The sequence below is a fragment of the Pithys albifrons genome, chromosome 2 (assembly GCF_047495875.1).
Source record: "Pithys albifrons albifrons isolate INPA30051 chromosome 2, PitAlb_v1, whole genome shotgun sequence".
NCBI classification, from domain to species: Eukaryota; Metazoa; Chordata; class Aves; order Passeriformes; family Thamnophilidae; genus Pithys; species Pithys albifrons.
Window position 1 is genome coordinate 55580402 of NC_092459.1, and position 21188 is coordinate 55601589.

Consider the following 21188-nt stretch of genomic DNA (forward strand, 5'->3'; position numbering starts at 1 on the left):
AAATGCACTGTGTTTTCATTTGTTAAGAGAACTATTAAAGGCTACCTTAAACATTGCAACGGATTCCCTTGACAACTGCACAAACAGAAATGTTTTTTTATAGAATTTTCTTGCTGAAGATTTCTGTGAAACACTTCATGAATTAATCTGGAGCAGTTTCAGATCCAAACTTGCTTTTTAAATTCTTATTTTTAAAAAGACACTAATACCAAAAATATTTTCTCCTAGTATTTGTTCTATAATACTCTTCAATAAGTTTTTATGGAAGTATTGTATTTGACAATGGAAACAGGCTACGAAGGGGTGACCACTGGCCATTTAGTCTCCTAAAATAACACAGACTCAAATGAAATGTGTATAATTAATAAAAATACCAGCAGGCTCATCCTAAAGCTTCTTTTGGATCACACAGAACTTGGACTTCTGTGTCTCATCCAGCCTTTGGTCTCCACAGAACTATGCAGATGAAATAAAAATACTGTGTGAAAGACAATGATGGCAAACACATCTCAAAATGGATGAAATAGTGATAAAATACTTCCAAACAGATTTTATCTCCCACAAATGAAAAAACACAGAGGAGCCAAATACAGAAACTGGTCTCATTTTTCACTCTTCTTCCATCCAGCTTCTACCATCCAGCAGCCATGCTGCTTCCTCCCTATCATGACCATCCTATTTTTTTTTTGTCAGCTGTGAAGGACATAAGCATGTTTTGTCTCAAACATTCTGACTGTTACACTGGAAAAGGTGCAATTGGAAGATCACACAGAAGACCACCTGCAGAGATGGGGCAGCACTGTTCCGACCCAACTTCCTTGAAACTCGTGGTTAGTCCAACCCCTCAACTCACCTCCTGGAGGAGAGCTCAAAGGGTTGTCTGGGCATGTGTGAACAAAACACCTCGAAAAGAACCCTTCTAGTTTACATAAGAGGTGTACACCAGGCTAACTATGAAAGAAAGAGGGGTGGACCTTCTCATGCTCTTTTCCCTCTCTTTCTTCATCTTAAGACTCCAGCTGCAGACCATCCACACAGCAGCACCAACATGGGATCTAAGGACTAGTGATATTTTTGTTCTCTGTCTCCCTGTTCTTTGTTTCTCTCTCCCCTTGCTCTGCCTGGGAAAAGCATGGCTATCATATCCCACCCCATGCTCCATACTGAACTTCATTGTGGGTGTGGGGAGCTTGTGGAGGTATGTTGTGGCTTTTTAGCCAGCACCTTTGAGAAATGGCGTTATTATGGTGTATTGTGGCTTGCAAGCCAGCACCTTTGAGAAGTGGTGGTGTGGTTTGCGAGCCAGCACCTTTGAGTAGTTTGTTGTGGGAGGTGAGAACTTGCAGAACTGTACTGTACAGTGCGTTGCACAAAACTAAGGGCTTGTTAGCCTCCACTCTTTTGAATCATAGAATCATAGAAACTACTGGGTTGGAAAAGACCTTCGAGATCATCAAGTCTAACCCTTGGTCCAACTCCAGTCCATTTACTGGAGCATAGCACTCAGTGCCACATCCAATCTCAGTTTAAAAACTTCGAGGGATGGGGAATCCACCACCTCTCTGGCCATTATAAAGTTAAACGCTTGTTACTCAACACTTCCTGAGTCTATAGAGTGGGCTGGTTGCTGGAGTTATGGCGACTCCACAATAATTAGTTCCCCATCTCTGTTCAGCCTGATGAGAATTTACAACATCATACCTCTACCAATGGGTCATGACACTATCCCTACTGTCTTCAAAAATGAAAGTAGGAATCTTTGTATGAATATATACAATCTGCTCCCTCAGATCTAGTCTACACGGACAGTCCAATTTGCAAAAGTACCAGGCAACATTTAGCTTGGGTTCTCTCAGAGAATGCCACGACACGATTTTGCTTCCAAGAGGCACCAAGTCTTTATTTAAGCTGAAAATCTCCTTGTTTAAGAGACCTTAACACCCATCCATAACATTCCCACAGAGCAGGAGGCTCTCCTGAGGTCCGTTTCCTGCAGAGACTCGGCCGAGCAGAGCCTTTTGTGCTCCGGGCAGAGCGCTCAGGGCTGCGCCAAGGGCTGCCTAATGTATATGTATGGCCAAACTTCGGGAACAAAGATTTGGGAAGGGCTCTCCCCACGTGTGTGCCTGCACAGTGGATTTTTTAGGTGAGACTCAGCGTGCGCAGAACTGGCCCCACCGTTTAAGTTCTGAGGTCCATTTGCCACGGCCGAGCGAGCTTGGACAGTGACAGTGAAGTCCTCGGGACTGTCTCCAGCACCCGATACTAACCGGGGCTGACCCTGCTGAGCATCTGAGATCTGACGGCAGGGAGGCATTGAACTGCCAGAGGACGGTCCCCACTGAGACTCGAACTCAGGTCCTTGGGATTCAGAGTCCAGAGTGCTCTCCATTACACCACGGGACCGCCAAGGGCTGCCTAAAGGAAGGAGTTTAAAGCACATTTAGAGCAAAACTATCTATGATTTCCCAGACCGAAGCTAAATTACTGTTAATTACTGCTCAGCAGCCCTATGCTACAGCTGATTATTTTGGGGTCACGCCACACCAAGCCACTCCCGTGGCTGCGCACCCCCAGAGGGGGGGAGCGGGGCGGCCACTACTCCTTCAGAAACCAGTGACAGCAACGCGTGACACGCGGGCTCCCTCCCGTCCCAGGACACGCTGCTGGCCGGGAGCGGGGCGGCCCCGCCGAGCGCAAGGGGGAAGGAGACGAGAGGGGAAGAAGGCGAAAGAAGACGAGCTGGGAAGGGACGTGCCGCGCCCCCATGCCCGCCATGCCGGCGCGGGGCACGCCGGGAGCTGTAGTTCCACGGCCGCACGGCCTCGTTGCCCCTCCGCCTCTCCGAGGGGCGCGGCGGCTCCGGCAGCCCCGCTCCGGCAGCCCCGCGGCGCCCCACCGGGCAGCCCTGCTCGCCGCGGCCGGGCATGCGGACGCTGCTGCTGCGGCTGCTCCCCGCGCTGTGCTCGGCGCGGCGGGCGGCGCCGCTGGCCCGGCGGCCCCGGCCCGCACTCCCGCGCCCCATGGCGCTGCCGCCGGCGGGACGGGGTGGTGGCGATGGGTCCCCAGCGGCCCCGGAGCACGGTGAGAGGCGGCGGGGCAATGCTGCGGGAGGAGGGAGAGCAGGGCAGCGCCTGCCAGGCCCCGCTGCCGGCGGGGGAGGCGGTGGCGAGTCCCGCAGGATGCTGCGTGCGGGTCGCGGAGCGATGTAGGGGGAAACTTTTCAGCCTGACTGTGAGCTGTTGCCAAAGGGTCCTCTGCGCTTCCCTGCCTGCCCCACACAGTCCCCAGGCTTGCCAGACAGTCTAGCATCCGGCGTGGCTGAATATTAAACCCACCATTCCCCCTCTCAACATTTGTTATTGTTATTATCGTTATTGTTATTATTATTTTTTTTTTTATTTTTGTAAACAATAGTGCCAACAGCAGAGGTTCAAAATAACTCGAATCTAAGTCCATCTATTTCTACAGCAAGTCTCAATTAAACTGTCTCCAAAGTTTGTTTTTTCATTAAAAATATGAATGTAAAGTATGGGATGCAAGCTTAGCAAGAGTCAGAGGAGCCCCGACCCTCTTGCCATTGGGAGGAGACCTAAAAGATGGAGGGGAATGGAAACAGGTCCCTGCTCGAAGAGGTACAAGAATCCCCTCCAGGCATCCCTTGCCTTCCCAGGTGTCCTTATAGAACAGATTTGCGGCCCTGGATCTCAAGGGTCGGGCAGACACAGTGTAAAAGAAAGTCTCTCTGGGGAGTCTCCCAGATCAACAGTCAAGCAGACAGATCACAAGCAGATATTAAGAAAAAAAGAAGGGTAGTTGTAGCAGGTCACTCACTTCTGAGGGAAGCCAAAGGCCCTGTGTGCTGACCAGACCAGACCCATCCCACGGGGCAGTCTGCTGCCTCTCTGAGACCTGTTAAGGGATATTACCAGGAAACTCTCTGGACAAATTTGGCCCACTGATTACTGTCCACTGCTGGTTGTCCAGGTCAGCAGGGATGAGGTTGATGAAAGAAGTACTAGGGTAGTCATAAAGGACTTCAAGGTACTGTGTCATCTGGTTGAAGGGATAGGAGCACAAGTCGTGGTCTCGATTCCTTTGGTAGAATGCCAAAATGAACAGGAAGACCCACGTGATCAACAAGTGGCTTGAAGACTGGTGCCATCAGTGGAATTTTGTTTTTTTTGATCATAGGGCAGTTTATACAATGCCAGGCCTGCTGGAGACAGATGGAATTCACCTTTCTAATAGGGGCAAAAGGATTCTAGACCATGAGTTGACAGAGCTGACTGATTAGGAGGGTTTGAAGAGGGAAAGGGTGAGACCAGGCTTGCTAGAGATGAGCTTGGGGGTGGCATGCCAGAGTTAGGGGTGAAATTGGCAGCCCAACTGCAGTGCACGTACACCAGTGCACTCTGTGTGGGTAACAAACAGGAGGTGCTGGAGGCCACTGTGCATCAGGAGAGCTGTGATGATGTAGTCACTATCATGGAAACGTGGTGGGATGACTCACATGACTGGAGTGCTGCGGTGGATGGTTATAAACTCTTCAGAAAGGACAGGCAAGGAAGGAAAGGTGGTGGGGTGGCTCTATATACTAGGGAGTCTTTTGACTGTATAGAGCTCAAGGACAGTGATAGCAAGGTTGAGTGAGAATCAGGGGGAAGGCTAGTAAGCTGGATATCCTGGTAGGAATCTGTTATAGACCACCCAACCTGGATGAAGAGGCAGATGGAGTATCCTATAAGTGGCTGGGTGATATTTCACGATTGCCAGCTCTTGTTCTTTTGGAAGACATTAACCTGCCAGATGTCTGCCAGAAACTCAGCAGAGAGGAGGCAGTGTAGGAGGTTCCTGGAGTGACTGGAAGATACTTTTTGGCCCAGCTAATTTAGCAAGTTTACCAGGAGTGGGCCCCACTAGACCTGTTGTTTACAGATAGAGAAGGGCTGGTGGGAGATTTGGTGGTCAGAGGCCAACTTGGTCACAACAAGCATGAAATGATAGACTTTCCAATACCTGGTGAAGGGAAGAGCAGCATCAGCAAAACCTCTACCCTGGACTTCTGGGGGGTGGACTTTGTCCTATTCAGGACACTGATTTGGAGAGTTACTTGGGAAGCAGTGGGGCCCAGGAAGGCTGGACATACTTCAGGAAAGAAACCTTGAAGGCATGGGAATAGGCAGTCCATGTGCACCAAAAGAAAAGGTGGTGGGGCAGAAGATTGGCCGGGCTGAATAGGGAGCTTTTGCAGGAACTCAGGAAAAAAAAAGACTATGTATCACTTGTGGAAAAAGTGGCAGCCAACTCAAAAAGTCATTAAGGGTGTTGTTTTGTCATGTAGAGAGAAAATCAGAGAGACAAGAGCTCAGTTAGAAGTTAATCTGGCCACTTCTGTAAAGGATAATAAAAAGTGGTTTAATAAATGCATTAATAACAAAAGAAGGGCCAAAGAAAACCTCCATTCCTTATTGAACATGGAGGGGAATAGAGTCACCAAAGACATGAACAAGGCTGAGGTACCTGTATCTTCTTTGCCTCAATCTTCTGCAGTAAGACCAGTTATCCTCGGGACAGCTGGCCCCCTGAGCTGGTAGACAGGGGCAGGAAGTGGAATAGACCCCCTGTAACCCAGGAGGAAGTAGGTAGTGACCTGCTGTGCCACTTAGATGCTCAAGACCAAGTGCCGAGTCCTACACTTTGACCACATTAATGCTATGCAGCACTGCAGCGACTGGAAAGTGGCCCAGCAGAAAAGGACCTGGGTGTGCTGGTCAACAGCGAGCTGAACATGAACCAGCAGTGTACCCAGGTGGCCAAGAAAGCCAATGGCATCCTAGTCTGTATCAGGAATAATGTGGCCAGCAGGACTAGGGAAGTAATTCTTCCCCTGGGCTCAGCACTGGTGAGACTACATCTTGAGTGCTGAGTCCAGTTCTGGGCCCCTCAGTTCAGGAAGGATATTGAGGTGCTGGAGCAAGTCTGGAGAAGGGCAGCAAAGCTGGTGAAGGGTGTGGAGCACAAGTCTTATTAGGAGCAGCTGAAAGAGATGGGGTTGTTTAGCCTGGAGGTGGCCTAGGGGTGACCTTATCGCTCTCTACAACTGTCTGAAAGGAGATTGTAGCGAGGTGGGAATTGGCCTCTTTTCCAGGCAGGGGCGCAATAGGACAAGAGGATACAGTCTTAAGCTGTGCCAGGACAGGTTTAGGTTGGACACTAGGAAGAAAGGAAACCTGTAATTTGGAATATACACGCCTCAGATTTATCTGAATCCTTGTTCTGTAGGTGACAATACTTTAACAAATCCCTTTGCTCCCAGCTGGTTATGGTTGTGTGTTGTTGAATCTTCTTGCTAAATTTTCTACCCCAGACTGACCTACTTGTTTGTCAGTTTCATGCATCTTCTGTCTTGTCCTTCACTTTGAGATCTCTTTGAATCCACAGTTGTTGTTTTCTGCATGCCTGGGCATCAGCAGCAACAATTTGTTTTATGGGATCTTTAATCTAAATGTTAAGTAATAATTTTGTTATTGCTGTAACATCTGTTTGTTATGCATAGTTCTTTAGTTTCTACAGGGGGAACAAGCAAGAAATCTAAATACTTTATTTTCTTTGAATAGCCTTGGGGATAAAGTTAGGTGTCAGACTACAACCACAGAATGATTTATACCTCCCTACTTTAGCCTGGAGTGAATTAGCATTTAATCAGGTTGTTCTTCTACTTATCTTCCCTAGCATAAAGTGATATGTGCAAGAAACATTCCACAGGATGATAATCACCTATATTGATTTTATACAAGTATAGCCTTGCATGCCACAAGAACATAGCCGGCACTTTTGCTGCTGAATTTTCCTCTTGGGCCAGATTTGGGCTATCTGCACTGGTCAGAAGAGGAGCTTTCCAAAGTGCATTGTCTGTAGTAATGAGCTGACCTGGGATAAACTGCAATTCTGACATAAGGCTTCTTCCACTACAGTAATCCCATTGTGAAGTTGTCCCAAAAGAGTATTGCTGGGTGCCTGGTTATATGCACATTGTTTGCTGCTAGTAAAGATTTTAATTTTTCTTTCTTTTAAGGTATAACTTAATATGGGGATATTAGAGTTTACTGGTGCAGAAACATGAAGCAGACATAAGGAAATGACTCATGCTTAGTTGGTACTCTTGGGGAAAAAGACTTGAAAAAACTTGTTAGTGGAGATTGTTCTGTTTTTGCAGTTATTACTTTGAGACAGAGCTTCATGTGTATCTTGTTACATGCAAGATGTATTTTGATTTATATTGGTTCCTTCTTTAGCTTAAATACTAAAAGTCTGTACCAAATGGCACGTTCAGACCATTGCTATCCAAAACATTCTGTACTGTGTGGGAGATGCAGGAATAGAATAATCATCTCGTTCCTGAATGTTGTAGTCAGCTGAGAAGCCTTTGTTTTATGTGGAATAGTAGGATTCCCTTCCAGATTCTCCATGCCTCATTTTCAGTGTGTTTATAATGGAATTCATTTGCCAGTGTTTGTCTGCACTGATTTTCATATGCCATTACTGTTATGTAAAATGAACTTTATGTGTTGTCTGAAGACTTACATCTTTTTATTCTCAGTTATAAGTAACCTTTTTTTTTTGCATGTAATTGCATTTACTTGGAACCAAACAAGACTATAAGTTACTAAAATATCGAAGGCTGAACTCTCTCTTTTTGCTATTCCACATAAAACATTAAAGTATTTTTACTGATCTGTTGACAAGGAAGAAGAACAGGATCCTTAAGGGGGTTATACGCCAATATTTATTTGCTGATAAATGTATACTTGGTATGTTGCTTGCATATAATGTCTCTTAGCTGTTTAAAATAAAAAATAAGACCCAGTGTATTATTTTAAATACATTACAGATGGCCTGGAAAATGTACAGCAAAAGGATATCTTTAAAGAGAGTAAGACACAACCGATGGAAGAGCTCTGTGCTGCCAATTCAGTAGACACTCTAATGGCAGAAATGCCTTTTGTTGACACAGATATTGAAGATGAATGTGCTAGTAAGTACATTAAACTGAAGTAATGTGAAAGTAGAGACACATCATGCACTCATTTCTTGGTCCTGCCAGTTGGCACATGTGGAGGGTTGACCTTGGCTGCACACCAAGTGCACAACCAGCTGCTCTATGACTCCCCTTCCCAGCAGGACAGGGGAGAGGGGAGAGAATAAGATGGAAGATGTCTTGTAGGTTGAGATAAGGTAATTTGCTAAAGCAAAAGTGAAAGTTTGTGCATCCACAAGCAAAGCAGAAAATAACAAGGTTTGTTCTCTACTTCCTGTTAGCAAGTGATGTTCAGCTACTTACTGGGTAGCAGGGCTTCAGTGTGCATAATGGTTGCTCAGAAGGCAAACACTGTAAATCATGAATGCCCCCCCTTCCTCCTCCTTTCCTTAGCTTTTGTATCTAAGCTGGTGTCCTGTGGTATGGAATATCCTTTTGGTTATTTGGATCAGTTGGCCTGCTTGTGTAACCTAACCCCTCAGTTGGGTGGGGAAGGAATGTTGAGACCCTCCTGGTGCTGTGCTGGCACTGCTCAGCAGGAGCCAAAACACTGGTGTTTTACTAACACCTTTCTGGCTTCCAATGCAAAGCACAGCACTGTCAAGCTGCTATGGGGAAATGAACTCCATCTCAGCCAGACCCAATACAGCACATACGAGTGGGCTGTACACATGGACAGTCTCCCTGCAAAGAGGTTTCAGTCCAGAACCTCTCTTAATAGTATTCAATCTTGCAAACACTTGAGCATATTAAAAATTCACCCACTTGTTATCCTTTGGAGCAATGAGTCACAGAGTGAAGACATTTCATATGTCAATTTACATTACTGTATATGAGCTTCTCAAGTGATGGCTTTTATGAGCTGTCTTTCAATATGTGTGTTCCCAGCATGGGACTAGAAGTACACCTTGGACAGTGGATGTCTTCAGCCTCATCACCTTCCGAGTATGTATCATGCCACATGATGGGAGAGGATCTGTAAAGGCTCAAGGAAATAAGCTGAGAGAAAAATAACTTAGGGTGCAAAGGAAGAATTAAGGACACACACTTTTCTTTCACTATATTGGAAGGTGTCTTTGGGAAGGAGGAGGTAGAGAGTAGATCTATCTGGGATGAAGTTTTATTCTGGACTGAACTATAGGTTGGCCAGTCTTAGTCTACTACAACTTTTTACTTCAATAACTATGTATTATTGTATTTTATATTTCAAAATGCAGCATGCATGGGATTTTCGAGGCTTAATATTGGCCCTTTTGCTCTAGTTCAATTGTAGACAATTTGCAGGCCTATTGCACTGCAGCATATGTTGGGGGAAATGCAGCATGGTAGTTTGGAAGCCACCCATCTATCTTAGCAGTTTATAAGCCCTGCTTAGAGGTGTAGGCTGTTAGTTCAAGTGTGGTTCTCCACTTGTATGACTACATTAATTCAGGTTGGAGTAGGATCCCAGTCAGACAGTTCAGAGGATGGGCAGATCAGATGAGGGGGACGACATGCTCCAGAAGTCCAGCTCCTCTTGGTGCGAGATGAAGAGTATCTTTGTTTTGGTATGTCTGTATGCTGAAAGTAATTTCTTTTTTCTTCAGTGCACGCAACCTCTGAAATAAATACTAAAAAGAAAAGAAAGAGGACTACTGGAAGGGAAATTGAAGAAGGCATTGAGAGGAAGAAGAAAAAGAATAAACAATGTCAGCCGAATTATTTCATTTCTCTTCCAATTACTAATCCAGAGGTGATATTCTTTATTATATTAATTCAGTATAACCAGAATTACTTAGTTTATAAAAAGGACAGTGTTTGATATGGTGCAAAACAAGTTTTTTTCAGGTATTTTTAAAGGAATATTAGCAATCTATTCAAAGACTAACTTTAGGTAATATTTTTGTGAATATAAGTGCTTATCTGGAAAAGACTAGGAAACTTATTCAGTTTGTCGGTCTTACAGATTTCACATTATTTTGCCTAAAGCTGGCTGAAATTTCTCCTCTGTACTGTTACAGTATTGCTTATTTTGTCATTCACTTAGAATAAGGAAAAGAGATATTCCTACTTAATTTATTAAGAAAATCTCCAGCAAGATTTTTAGCTTACCTTATAGATAGGAATTAGTATTTGGATCTATTCAGTTTTAATTTAGCAGCTTATAGCTTAACATTTTTCAGTAAAATTGATCATCTCGTTTAAAATTCAAACAACTATTGTTTTAGTGAGGTTGTTCAAATGGATTCAAGAAGTGCAGAGGTCTTTAAGAAAATGTCTTTTCTTGCAGTTAGGATGAGTCATCTCATTTAGGCAGTAAATGAGAACGATTTCTTATATGCTGTGGGTTGTCTCTGCTACGTCTTTGATACCTGTTGTGTCTGAAACAAGGAAAGTAGGCACATTATGTTTAAAAAGTTGAACTGAGCAGTTTAATGTCATTTGCAGATTTAGTTGGATTTCTTTTTTTGATATCAGGAGCTATCTCAGGTGAATTTGGACTCACCCTACATCTGTGCTATCTGTTCTCTAAGAAAGTAAAAGAAGATTAAGAGGATATAAAATGAAATTAAATCAAAGTAGATTTGAAAATCACAGTGCAGTATTTGATTCTTCAAAACATACTATGTGAAGAAAGGATTGTAAGGGCTGGGTTTGTAAGATACAGAATACTCTGATACAAATACTGTGGAATATCTTTTGTGCTGTCATTTTATGAAATGTCTTTTCCTCTTGTCTGTTCCATGATACAACAAGTGCAAGCGTAATGCAGGGGTTATATAATCTGATGATTGTGAATTTCTGCTCAAAATCATTATATTTAAGGGCTGGTTCGAAAGGCCTTAACTATGCATGCTTTTTTATATGTCATGTATTTTAGTCTTGTATCATTTACAGAGGTAAAGAAACAACTCTTTAAATTAAATATCAGAGCATTTGGAAATTCCAGGACTTTGCTAGAAAGTTTTGTTTGTATTTGCCTTAGAGGGAGAGTTGTTCTGGAAGTAGAAAATACACATTGGAATTTGTATAGGCAACATTAGCTAAAACTTTGACACCTGGTTTCCTAATAACCAGAGGGAATCTGGCAAATGCTGTACTTATTTCAGTTAGTAATGGGAGACCTTTATTTTTTTCAAGATCTGATTTTATTCCAGTGAAATATTTTAGGCATTAGTACTCTTGCTTCATATTTTATGTAATAATTTAAATTTTATACAGAGAGACATTTTGTAATAAAGGATATTTCTGAAACTTTTAATGAACTGTTCCTCTTGGAAGTTGAACAGTTTACTGGTTTTCATTTTAAGTATGTTTTGAATCTTCAGAAATAAAAGGTATCGTTCCATTAATTTTGAATTTTTTATTGAACCTTGCATTATTACTTGTGCAAAAATAGTTATATGGATAACAATCATTGTATCCTTTTCTGTTCGTTTGTTGGTTTGGATTTTTTTCAAAGTTACGACTTATGTGGTTTGTTACCACTTGGTAGGTTAGCCTTTCAGGGTCCTCCAGTCTTGATTGTAATTATAATTGATCTGTTAAATTGTTAAAGCTTTTGGTCTTTATATTTACTTACTAGTAGCATCCTTGAAATAAGCAAAACAGTGTTACTCTGTTGCTTTTGCAGAATAACTTATTTTAAGTAATGGGAGAAAGGACATTGAAATCAGTATTTGAGACCTTTTTTTTGGAGTGTTTTAAAAAAAAATGAAGGGGGGAATTGTTGATATAATCTGCCTTCGAACACGTCTTTTAATTAAGTTAGGAAATCTTAAGTGGAAATAAATAGCATGATAGCAGTTGAAACATAACCCTTGTAAGGAAACATAAAACTTTGTAAGGAAATGTAAATAACAGCTTTAATAGCAATTTAAAGTTTTTATTTATGCCATGAGTCATAACTTCTTATACAGCATTGGAGGAGTCCTAGTTTGCTTAATTAAAATTCAGTACACTCAAACGTTAATTGCACCTTTTATTTATTATAGAAAACAGAACAAATTCGAAGTTGTAATATGCATTGTGTTGGCACACCTGTTCTACAGCTGTTGTGTTACATTTTGATCACATAACTTCTGGGAAAACATTTTACAAAGAAATTTCTGAAATTCAGAAAGATGTACTTGAAAACGTTTTTTTCCTTTGCAAATAATGTTGATTGTGTAGACCATTGTCACTGAACCAGAGAGAGAGAACATGTTCAGTCTTCTTTTTCTTTTACCTGTATCCAAAAGGCAGGTCTTTTATACTTTTCTTTATGGCTTCAGCAGCAGCTACTCTCTGGAACTGCTGACTGGCCATCTTTGGACTTAACCCTGTTCCAAAGCCATGTTATTTGTTAGGTTTCTGGTTTGGCTTCTTAAGAGAGTTTATACAGGTGCGAGCCTGTCTGTTGGGTTTTTGTGGGTGTTGAACCTGCTGTGGGTTTTCAACCTGTTGTCCAAGTTTGGACAGAAAAATTGACCTGTCAAAGGTACTAATTTCCTACAGCTTTTGTGCAATTGGTGCTTGTATAAAAGAGCAAGCCTTGAAAGAACAGGCTTGTGTGGAAGAGTGTAGTGTGTGTGTGGCAGTTGCCTGTCCTAGACCTGCCAGCTGACAAATGAGTCTCTGTGTGTTTATCAGCCCATCAATGCCTTGTAGATGGAGATGAGCCAGCATGTGTTGCTTCTTGCCCAAGCCAGAACTGAACTATGTGAGGGAGCTTCAGGTGTTTTAGGACATGAGCAGGAAGGGACCTGGAATTACTGCTGAAGGAAACTATATGGATAAGGGGATGTGGGGTATTGGCAGCTGATCTAAATGCTGAATAACACAGATCTCTTTAAGAGCTAGGATAGTTTTTTGTACTGTAACACAGTTCCACATCTGTCTTCTGTACTCTGAAGTGCTTGTACACTTAGATTTATATTTTTATCTTTGACAGCTCACAGGTACAAATTAAATTTAGAAGCAATAGTTGTAATTAATATCATAGTCTATGAATTTTTGAATTTTATCTCTTTTCCTTTACCAGGATAACTGCATTGGCTTTAGTTTATAAAGTTAAATAATTATTCAGTCAATGCTTTGTGATTACTGAGGATTATGTTTGCAAGTTTTTTGCTTAAATGTGGGTTAAATTTATCCCATATCCGAGACAATATAAGTGTTCTTTATCCAGGATAAGGTCAGTTCTGCCATATGAAGATGGTCTTACTACAACATGATTTATGATAAAATGTTGGTGGAATTTTCTTTGTATATCTTACACTGCCCAAGACACTTGTGATTTTGTAGACACCATACCACCTTTTCTGTCAAGTGGCTTTTATCTTCTGTCCTCCTACCTACCCTCTCTAGCATTGGTTCCTTTGAGTTATAATTTAGTTACATTTTTAGGACACTAATTGGTATCTATGGCACATTAGGTAAAACTCCTGCATGGCAAAACTCATCTTAAGAAATTTGGTCAGAAAAATACTGAACAGAGCTACCAAAATATTACAAAGCTCATTTTTTATTTTTAACCTAAGAGCTACTTATGGTGATCTTACAGAAGTCAGTATGTACAGTATATTTTTGAAACATTCACCACTGAGTTTCATATAAATAAACAAAAAAAAAATGAAATTGAAGTTTCATACATGCTTCTTTTAGACTTTATACACCACAGATGATTTGTCTGTAATGTGTTTGTTTACCATGCTTAAAGAATAGCTTATTTTGTCAGATGGTCAAGATTATTGGATTTGATTTAATTTTCACTAACATATTCAAGAACAACTAGCATAATGTCAAGCACAGTACACATTTTGGATACAATTTATAGAGCATGTAAAACCATGTGGCTTGCTCGTTAGCAGGAGAGTGAGAAGGCTTTAAAGGGAGGGAAGGGAGCTGCTTAGCTCATTTCCTGGCCGGCTTTGTTTGCTGCTCCTTCAGCTATCAGCAGGTGACTCAGAGGGGAGTTGGAGGCGTGGCTTGCTCGTTAGCAGGAGAGTGAGAGGCTTTAAAAACATCTCTAGGGAGCGCAGGCGACCTGGAGCGCATTGAACAGGAGGGGGCAAACAGGGGTGTGGCACATCAGTGAGGGCGTGGCATGGCAGTTTGCAGGCAGTTTGCACAGGCAGGGCGAACAGGCAGGGCATAAGCCTAGGTATTTCTGCAGCTTTTTTTTTTCTCTGTTTGTTTGTTTCTCCTTTCTACCTTTCCCCACAGCTCAAGGCAGTCATGCCTCCCCCCCCCCAAAAAAAAAAAATGAAAGCTGTTGCTCCTGTTACCAGTAGAGGGGTGTCAATACAGACAGAACCCTCTAAAAAGGATGCAGCCACTCAGGCCTCTGGCTGCGTAGACTGTTTGAGCCTGGACCTACTACCAGAGGACAGTGTGAAAAGCACCTGCATACAATGTGAGCAGATGAACGATTTGCTGTGTCTGATGGCAGAGCTAAAGGAAGAGGTGGATAGGCTCAGAAACATAAGGGAGAGTGAAAGGGAAATTGACTGGTGGAGTCACACCCTTTCCACTCCTAAGGAAGCCCAGCAGGAGGTGGTGAAGCCCAGCCCCTCCTGCCATCAGGCAGACAGAACAGACCATAGGGATGGGGACGAATGGAAACAGGTGCCTGGTCGTAGAGGCAAAAACACCTCCTCTTGACCCATTTCACCTGCCAAGGTGCCCTTAAAAAACAGGTATATGGCCCTGGACTCAGACTGGCTGTTGGAGGACAGTCAGGAGGAGGATCTGTCTACAAGGTCTTCTGGTTACCCCCAGTCTATTGGACGGGTTACAACTACAGGTGAGAGGAAAAAGAGAAGGGTTGTTGTAATCGGTGACTCCCTTCTGAGAGGAACTGAGGGCCCTCTGTGTTGGCCAGACCCATCCCACAGGGAAGTTTGCTGCCTTCCCAGGGCCAGGGTGAGGGATATTACCAAAAGACTTCCTAAGCTTATCCAACCCTGAGACTATTACCCGCTGTTGGTTGTCCAGGTTGGAAGTGATGACATTAATAAAAGGAGTACCAGAGTAACTAAAAAAGATTTCAAGGCACTGACCCGATCTCTTCATGGGACAAGAGCACAGGTAGTAAATACCTCAGTTCCTGTGCTAGCTGGGATGAATGAGGAGAGGTTTAGGAAAGCCCAGCTTACCAATAGGTGGCTTAGGGGATGGTGCTATCGTCAAAATTTTGGGTTTTTTGATCATGGGGCAAACTCCGTGTTGCCCAGTCTCGTCAAAGCAGATGGGCTTCATTTATCTAGGAAAGGCAAAAGAACTGTAGCCCGTAAGTTGACAGGGTTGGTTAGGAGGGCTTTAAACTAGGTTTGAAGGGGGAAGGGACTGAAACTGGGCTCTCCAGAGATAAGCCTAAGGGTGTAGAGCCCGAGTTGAGAATGAAATCAATGGCCCAGCTGAAGTGCATGTACACCAATGCACGCAGTATGGGAAACAAACAAGAGGAGCTGGAAGACATAGTGCAGCAGGAAAACTATGACATAGTTGCTGTCACAGAAACATGGTGGGATGACTCACATGACTGGAGTGCTGCTATGGGGGGCTACAAGCTGTTCAGAAAGGACAGGCAGGGAAGGAGAGGTGGAGGGGTGGCTTTATATGTTAGAGAGTCTCTTGACTCTGTTGAAGTTGAGGTCAGCAGTGACAAGGTTTGAGTGCCTGTGGGCCAGAATCAGGGGCAAGGCCAACAAGGCTGACACCCTTGTGGGAGTCTGTTACAGACCACCCAACCAGGATGATGAAGGAGATGAATTATTCTACAAGCAGCTGGCGGATGTCTCAAAATCTCCAGCCCTTGTTCTTGTGGGTGACTTTAACCTGCCAGATATCTGCTGGGAGCTTCATACTGCAGAGAAGAGGCAGTCTAGGAGGTTCCTGGAGTGTATAGAGGACAATTTCCTTCATCAACTGGTAAATGAGCCTACCAGGAGTAAGGCCCCACTAGACCTACTGTTTACAAACAGAGAGGGGCTGGTAGATGATGTAGTGGTTGGAGGCCGCCTGGGGCATAGTGACCATGAAATAATAGAATTTTCAGTCCTCAGGGATGTAAGGAGAGCCACCATTAAAACCTCTACTTTGGACTTCCAGAGAGCAGATTTTGGCCTATTCAAAAAACTGATTCAGAGCATACCCTGGGAAACAACCCTTAAAGGCAAGGGGGTCGAGGAGGGATGGACATGTTTCAAGAAGGAAATTTTGAGTGCACAGCAACAGGCTATACCAGTGTGCCGAAAGGCCAGCCGGAGGGGAAGACGGCCAGCTTGGTTAAATAGGGAGATTCTGAAAGAAATGAGGGATAAAAAGAAAGTTTACAGACTGAGGAAGAAAGGGCTGGCTACTTATGAAGAATTTACAGATAGAGCTAGGTCACGCAGGAAAAAAATTAGGGAAAGAAAAGTGGAATTTGAAGTAAATTTGGCTATTTCAGTTAGGGATAACAAAAAGTCCTTTTATAAATACATTAATAACAAAAAGAGGGACAAGGAAAACCTCCATTCTCTGTTGGACTTGGAGGGAAATATAGTTAAGGAAGATGAGGAGAAGGCTGAGGTACTTAACACCTACTTTGCCTCAGTTTTCACTAGTAAGACAGGTGGCCCTCAAGACAACTGGCCTCTGGAGCTGGTAGACAGGGAGAGGGAGTTGAATAGCCTGTATTCCAGGAGGATATAGTTACTGAGCCAGCTGGATCCTAACAAGTCTATGGGACCAGATGGGTTCCATCCCAGGGTGATGAGGGAGCTGGCAGAAGAGCTTGCCAAACCGCTCTCCATCATCTTCCAACAGTCCTGGCTCTCGGGGGAGGTCCCAGGTGATTGCAGGTTGGCCAATGTCACCCCAATCCACAAAAAGGGCTGCAAGCAGGACCCTGGCAACTACAGGCCTGTCAGCCTGACCTCCGTGCCTGGCAGGGTTATGGAGCAGTTCATCCTGATTGCAATCACACAGCACCTTCAGGGTGGACAAGGGATTAGACCCAGCCAGCATGGGTTTAGGAGGGGCAGGTCCTGTCTGACCACCTGATCTCTTTTTACGATCAGGTGACCCACCTGGTGGATGAGGGGAAGGCTGTGGATGTGGTGTACCTGGACTTCAGCAAGGCCTTTGACACTGTCTCCCATAATATACTCCTGGAAAAGCTGGTAGCCCATGGCCTGAACAAGTGTACCCTCTCCTGGATTAAGAGCTGGCTGGAGGGTCGGGCCCAGAGAGTGCTGGTGAACGGAGCTGCATCCAGCTGGCGGCCAGTCACCAGTGGTGTTCCCCAGGGGTCTGTGTTGGGTCCAGTCCTGTTTAGCATCTTTATTGATGATTTAGATGAGGGGATTGAGTCCATCATCAGCAAATTTGCTGATGACACCAAGCTGGGAGGGACACTCGACCTGCTGGAAGGCAGGAGGGCTCTGCAGAGGGATCTGGATAGATTTGAGAGATGGGCTGATTCCAATGGGATGAAGTTCAATAAGGCCAAGTGCCGGGTCCTGCACTTTGGCCACAACAACCCCCTGCAGCGCTACAGGCTGGGGACAGAGTGGCTGGAAAGCAGCCAGACGGAAAGGGACCTTGGAGTACTAATTGACAGGAAGCTCAACATGAGTCAACAGTGTGCCCAGGTGGCCAAGAAGGCCAATGGGATCCTGGCCTGTATCAAAAATAGCATGGCCAGCAGGACCAGGGAAGTGATCCTTCCCCTGGACTCTGCATTGGTGAGGCCGCACCTTGAGTACTGTGTTCAGTTCTGGGCCCCTCAGTTCAGAAAGGATATTGAGGTGCTGGAGCGAGTCCAGAGAAGAGCATCAAGGCTGGTGAAGGGACTGGAGCACAAGCCCTATGGGGAGAGGCTGAGGGAGCTGGGGTTGTTTAGCCTGGAGAAGAGGAGGCTCAGAGGTGACCTCATCACTGTCCAGAACTACCTGAAGGGAAGTTCTAGCCAGGTGGGGGCTGGTCTCTTCTCCCAGGCACTCAGCAATAGGACAAGGGGGCACGGGCTTAAGCTCTGCCAGGGGAAATTTAAGTTGGATATCAGAAAAAAAATTCTTTCCAGAGAGAGTAATCAGGCATTGGAATGGGCTGCCCAGAGAGGTGGTGGATTCACCATCCCTAGAGATTTTTAAACGCAGATTGGACGTGGCGCTGAGTGCCATGATCTAGTAAATGGACTAGAGTTGGACCAAGGGTTGGACTCGATGATCTCCGAGGTCTTTTCCAACCCAATTGATTCTATGATTCTATGATACTATATAAATAATTTTTAATGAAGAAAATGTTATTCCAGTTTTAAAGAGAAAGACTGACGAAGTTAGAACTGAATGCATCTTACATGGAGGTTTGTTGAAGTACGTTTGAAGAGTATATAAATTATATTTGTCTATTGGACAGTATAATCAAAATTGCAAATAGGATATCGCTACAAAGTATTTACTGAATATTCCTGTTTTGTATGTGCCCGATCCTGCAAAGATCTCTTTGTTTTTCCAGTCACTTTTCTGCACATAGCAACATACAAGTTTAGCAAAGTTGGCAGAGAAATTCCTTGCAGAAGCCTTTTATTGGTATTACTGGCAGCGTAAAACTGGATAATCTGAATCTCCTTCAGGGATTTATCATACTTATTCAAGAAGCTCCTACTAAAATGTGATGGGGAATGTCCAGTCACTCCATTAGTGCCCAGTTGGGGTTCCCTGAGGTCAGTTAGTACAACCTTGTCAGAGGATAAAACTTTCTTCTGCTCGAATGGTTTCTACATAAACATTTGATTTCAATTTGTGTACTTTCTTGTTCTCTTGCATGATGGGATACAGTAGTTGTAATGGCTAACTGTTGTTTCTGTCTTTCTTCACAGATTACTGTCAGTGTTCAGGCTGTCCAAGATGCAATAATACAAAAGGATCAAAGGCTTTCCAAAGTAATGGTTCGCTCTGGCTCATTGCATGTCACTATGTTAGTGATGCATTTATCCAATGAAGAAGAAATTAGCACGTAGGTATTTAGTGTTAAATTAAGTATATACTGGTAATTTTGCTGGGTGTATTCACAAAAGTACTGGAAGGGTTAACTGATGCTTTTTTTTTTTTGCAATACACAACTCTAAATTACAGGGTTATTGAACATTTAATTCATGTTGGTTTTAAAATGCTAATCTTAATATCAGCGATTTTCATAACTTATGGCATGTCATGGGCTTTGAAAAAATTATGCATTTTTCCCTTGCATTTTTCTTACTGGGTGCTGAACTTGGCATGCACAAATCTCGTTTGCTAAAGTAATTATTTTAAAACAATGGTTTGGTGTAGGGGGCACTGACCAGACTAACATGGGAATTAAAAATCTATTAAAGTGCAAATTGCTCATAAGAATGTGAGAATCCAAAATAGTATATAGGAGCCATGCAGTAGTCAAAGGCATACTTCTCATAAGTAGGAGTATTTTGGCTAAAAATATATGACATACCTAAATAATGAGAGATAAATATATCTAATTCAGTTATCTTGCTTGTTTTTCACTCCTGTTTCCTTGAATGTCATATCCTTGAGGCCTCTACACTCCTGCCTCTCCTGGGAAGATGCAAATCTGTCAGCATCTTCATAACCAACAGTCTGATCTAAAGGGAGAGAAACAGCCAGGATCAGAGAATAGAAAGGCAAGCAAAGAATATCAGATCTGATGGATTCCCTCCCCTCTCCATGTGCCTTTGTTTCCAGGAGGAAGCACACAAGCTTCCTCCTGCCAGGTTCATGAGCGAACTGATAGCACCTGAAAATCAGTGAGAACAATCACCAACTGTTTGTGTGAGATTCTTTTTGAAAGGGTTTGAAGGATGAACTTTTTACAAAGGAAATGTGAGAACCTATGTCAAAGGAAATATGACTCCTCCCAAGTATTTTTTGGAGTCCAAAACTGCAAAACAAATATTATTAAATTCAGGATGTTCTGCTACTCTTTGAGCTCCTTCTCGGCTTTCACTCTCTGACTTCCACTGAAGCACTGACTTACGGAGTTCTTCTCTGCCTCTCCCAGCAGAACTCTACAGTCCAGGCACTCAGGACTGTCCTCTAGTCAGCAGCAGCTTCCTCAGAGATTCACCCCTTCCCTGGCCAGATGCCTTCTATAGGTTTCTAGCTCAGCTATCCTCAGGTATTCTAGATTGCATGTTCTTTTATATGGGATTTCTTTTTATTTTCATAACTGAGGGATTTTGTTTAACCATGAGAGAACTCAAAGAGTAAAAAAGCTGACTTTTCCTTTATTTGCTTCACCAATTTTTGATACCAGAGTAATGGAAAGAAACCAAGATCCAGCCTGGCAAAAGAACCTGTGTGCAATGTAGAGGGAGCGTAATCTCTGAAACAAAGTGCAGCTAGTCAACTGGGCACCTCAGAGTTCACAGATCCTTAGGTTTGGATCCATTAAGTTACTTAGATATCTACAGTTTTTCTACTGTGTTTGCACAATAGTGCCTCTGTCTATACAGAAATGAAATGTGTTGAATGCTATTTGAAGTCAAAATGCGTGATAAGAATGTGCTAAACATAACATTCAATTCGGCACAAAGCCCTTTGTATGGTATTTTAGTACATACAGCTTTCACCCTGAAAATGGAAGATCTGTATTCTAGGCTGCTCTTTCTAAGGGAATCCAGACCTGCAGTTTCCATGTGAGTTTCCTAACTGATTGACTGTGATCTAGCCTTCATGAATACACTTTACATCTCTTTTTGTAGGGCTATATGAAATCAAGATTGTGAGATTTTGAAGCTAGAAAGCAAGCAAGTAAGCAAACAAACAAGAGTCATGACAGCACTCCCTTCAAGCAAAGGAGGTCTAATCCATGCTAACTATGCATAGTCATGGGATCAGGTGCTAGAAATCAGGATGCCTGCCTTCGCAGTAAATGCCTTCTTTATGAGATTATAGTGTCAAGTTTTTCTTGCTTGTTTTCTGTCAAAGACTCTGTGAATCTCACCTTTTCATTATAAATAAGAGAGCTGAAAGAATTCAGTTTGGCTTTTTTGCAAGATTGTGTTTTCTAACAAGAAATTAAAATTAACAACTCGGAAATTTCTAGGAAGAAACTACATGAATTTTAACTGCTCAAACAAAACAGAAGAAGGACAGGCACTGCTTCTGTAAGTCTAGGTTGTATTCACTTGGAATATGTAGTT

At 43.3% G+C, this 21188-nt stretch overlaps 1 protein-coding gene across 4 annotated transcripts in view; it reads left to right on the top strand.

The window, feature by feature from the left end:
• Positions 1–2730: 2730 nt before the first annotated feature.
• AKAP7 (A-kinase anchoring protein 7) overlaps positions 2731–21188 on the top strand; it is a 96541-nt gene continuing 78083 nt past the window's right edge. For 2 of the 4 annotated variants that reach the window (XM_071549087.1, XM_071549086.1), the window contains exons 1-4: positions 2740–3084; positions 7895–8038; positions 9628–9773; positions 18870–19006. In XM_071549087.1, the coding sequence (XP_071405188.1) occupies positions 2928–3084; positions 7895–8038; positions 9628–9773; positions 18870–19006 (584 nt within the window). In that variant the 5' untranslated portion in view covers positions 2740–2927. Of the gene's footprint in view, positions 3085–7894; positions 8039–9627; positions 9774–18869; positions 19007–21188 lie in introns of all 4 variants that reach the window. The other 2 variants (XM_071549085.1, XM_071549089.1) reach the window with 2 other exon arrangements.